This window comes from Odontesthes bonariensis, chromosome 5 (genome assembly GCF_027942865.1).
Source record: "Odontesthes bonariensis isolate fOdoBon6 chromosome 5, fOdoBon6.hap1, whole genome shotgun sequence".
NCBI classification, from domain to species: Eukaryota; Metazoa; Chordata; class Actinopteri; order Atheriniformes; family Atherinopsidae; genus Odontesthes; species Odontesthes bonariensis.
In genome coordinates this window covers 30,895,056-30,898,007 of record NC_134510.1, presented here as the reverse complement: position 1 = coordinate 30,898,007, position 2,952 = coordinate 30,895,056, and the positions used below count along the sequence as shown (strand labels likewise).

Here is a 2,952-nt window from a genome sequence, read left to right as displayed (position 1 = left end):
CCGCTATTTATCAGTTTGTGCCGTTATTTTTTCAGTCTATTATTTCCTTTCCTCCAGTATTGATTTTTTTTTTATTTATTCCCGGCTTGATGTTGCTGCGAAGAATTTCTTTTTTTACACTGACAGGTTAATTAATCTGAAAGTGTTTATCGCTATACCTCAGAAATGATATAAAAAATGGTTCAAATGATTTCAGGGTCACAGCTTTCCTATTTAATGGTTAGCAATCTGGTTTAATATCACTATGCCAGTGTCTTTAGATAAACTGGTCCAATTTCAGTCAGTATAGAAAACAAATAACACTCCATTGTGTGCATTAGGAATACAGCAATTTTGTCTTAATAAAACAAGATCATTGGCTATTTGCTATGTTGTAGGATCTTGATGGTCTGGAATTTTTTTATAATTGAAGCTCATACAAAAACAAGATAAGGTTACATTTAATATTTGCAGAGGAAAATACCTGAAATAATCCAGTTCTTAGCTGTTCAGACATAATAAACCACATCACATTACTTTATTCCCCTTTCAAGCGTATTGAAACACCTTGAATCTCAAACAGCGGTTTTTTATCCTGGAGTAGTCAACTACTCTCAGAGGAATTTAATTTGGTTCAACTGCAGGTTCCTGTGTATTATGTAAAAACTCGTGTTCAAAATGAGGGGCTAATCATTCCATTTGAGAGGTTGTAATTACATCCTTTACACTGAGCAATGGATATTTCAAAGTCTCTCCTTCTCTGTCGTGAAGGATTTCCCTGGTTAGAACAAGTGGCGCTCAGCCAGCCGTGCAATAGATTGACCTGTGCGGTGTTGGCCTTTGCTGGGGAATCTATTGCTAGATTTGTTCTAGAAAAGGTCTCTTTTACAGAATATAGATTGCACTCATATATATTGTAGAAATCATTGGCTTGTTCATGTGTGGAATTATGTGTTCTCTTAGTGCAAAGTAGTTACATTTGAAAGAAAGACAGTGGGGGGTTCACAAAAAAAAAGAAATATATATATAGATATCCACCAGTGTTGCAGAACTACAGTATGATGAGGAGGAATAGGGAGGTCAAAACTTCCCCATGGAGTTAGGTAACTGCTGCCAGGAATGGGCTGGGCCTCCAGCAGTGATGAGGCAACACTGGGCCCATGTGTGTATAAATACCTCTGAGCTCTGCATACTGAACAATCAGACAGTAGAAGGACTCATGAAAGAAGTGACAAGGGTCAGACCTGAAAAATCCCACCGGCCAAGAGAATCACTGTCCATCACTGGAGCTGAAGAGTAAATTGAAGACATTGTGGTGCTCTTCGGTGGCCTGACACCCATGAGAAAGAAGACCTATCAACTCTAATCTTCAAAGGATTTAATAAACCATCCCAACAAAAATGAAGGCATTCAGCATTGCAGTTGCAGTGACACTCGTGCTCGCCTTTATATGCATTCTGGAGAGCTCTGCCATCCCATTAACTGGGGTAAGAATATGACTTAAGCTCACCTCATTTCCTTATTAGCTTTAAATGTTTTGTCAGGAAGAAAAGACGTGGTTTCTAAATGTGCATAATTCATTAACAGGTCCAAGAGCTGGAGGAGGCAGGGAGCAATGACACTCCAGTTGCGGTACATCAAGAGACGCCAATGGAATCGTGGATGGTATGTTCAATTGACTGAACGAATTAAGCCAATTATCGTGGGCAAATTAAAATTTATGCGGGTTTGTTTTCCCTACGGAGCACACTGATGCTCTCTTCACACAGGAAAAGGATGTAATGTTGGAGAGTGCACCTTGCTCATGTATCTTGTTTTTCACACAGATGCCAAGTCACTTCAGGCAGAAGCGCCAGAGCCACCTCTCCTTGTGCAGCCTATGCTGCAACTGCTGCAAGAGCTACAAGGGCTGCGGTTTCTGCTGCAAGTTCTGAGGATTCCTGCAGCAATTCATTATTAATTTATTCTGCTTTTTTTCTTATCTCCCCATAAGAAATGACCTTTTCTTTACCTCCTCGTTTAGTGCATTTACTGTTACCATTTTTAAGAGAAATGATTCACAGAACAGCACGGGCAAATGAAGAGCTACTCTTTTGTATTTATTTTATATATTTTCAACTTTTTCACTCTTTTTGTAAGCTCAATGATGTGAACATTTCCTATTTAAGAATATGTAATCTGTGACTGTTTTTTCTTTGACAATGATTATCTGTTGCTGAATAAAAAATATCAACATTTGAGGCTTCCTTAAAAGATGTTTTTGTGTCATTAATATGGAAGACAACATGAACATATCCTCATCGAATGGGTCTAAAGTGAATATCTCAAGTACCATAATACATTTTCTGATCAACTTTATATGTGACAAATCAATGTTATCTGTTATTAATCATTTGTGATTATGGTTGCACACATGTAAAAATCTTGCTGCTTTGGCGGCATGAATGCAAACACCACATTCACAAATTTACATGTTCAGGTATATTGTGTTCTCACATGTTTAACAGGCAGAATGCACAACGTTTATGTGAAACTAGTTTTTTTTTCTTCCTTCCTCTGGAAAATCCTGGACAAAGTAATGACTGAACTTACAGTTGATGACGTAATAACATTTATCATCAAAACTGAACAACATGATGTTCTCAGCAGATGCTCTATAAAAAGACATCTTTAAAACATGAATGTTTTCTTTGTTAAATGGGAAAAACTTTTCATATTCTTGGCTTTCTTGCGTGCCGGCATGTTTCCTTAAGTTTATTTACAGTCAAACAGAAGAAGTGTCAGCATAAGTTAGCATATGATCATAACTTAATTCTATAATTATTGTGATGACCTGAACTTAACAGCAGCTTACAATGGCCTCTGAAATGAGTTCAGTTTCACAGCATTAACAGTTTTTTCAAATCACCACGGCAACACGTGCAGATGTGAGTATTTTTTATTTTATTTTTTTAAATCAGTGAGAGCGAGATC

The 2,952-nt window shown here is 37.3% G+C and overlaps 1 protein-coding gene across 1 annotated transcript; it reads left to right on the top strand.

The window, feature by feature from the left end:
- Positions 1-1,183: 1,183 nt before the first annotated feature.
- On the top strand, positions 1,184-2,217 carry hamp (hepcidin antimicrobial peptide). Its single transcript, XM_075466758.1, has 3 exons — positions 1,184-1,466; positions 1,567-1,644; positions 1,806-2,217. Exons 1-3 carry the CDS (start codon positions 1,380-1,382, stop codon positions 1,911-1,913), a joined length of 273 nt encoding a protein of 90 aa, XP_075322873.1. The 5' UTR covers positions 1,184-1,379; the 3' UTR covers positions 1,914-2,217.
- The last annotated feature ends 735 nt before the right edge of the window (positions 2,218-2,952 follow it).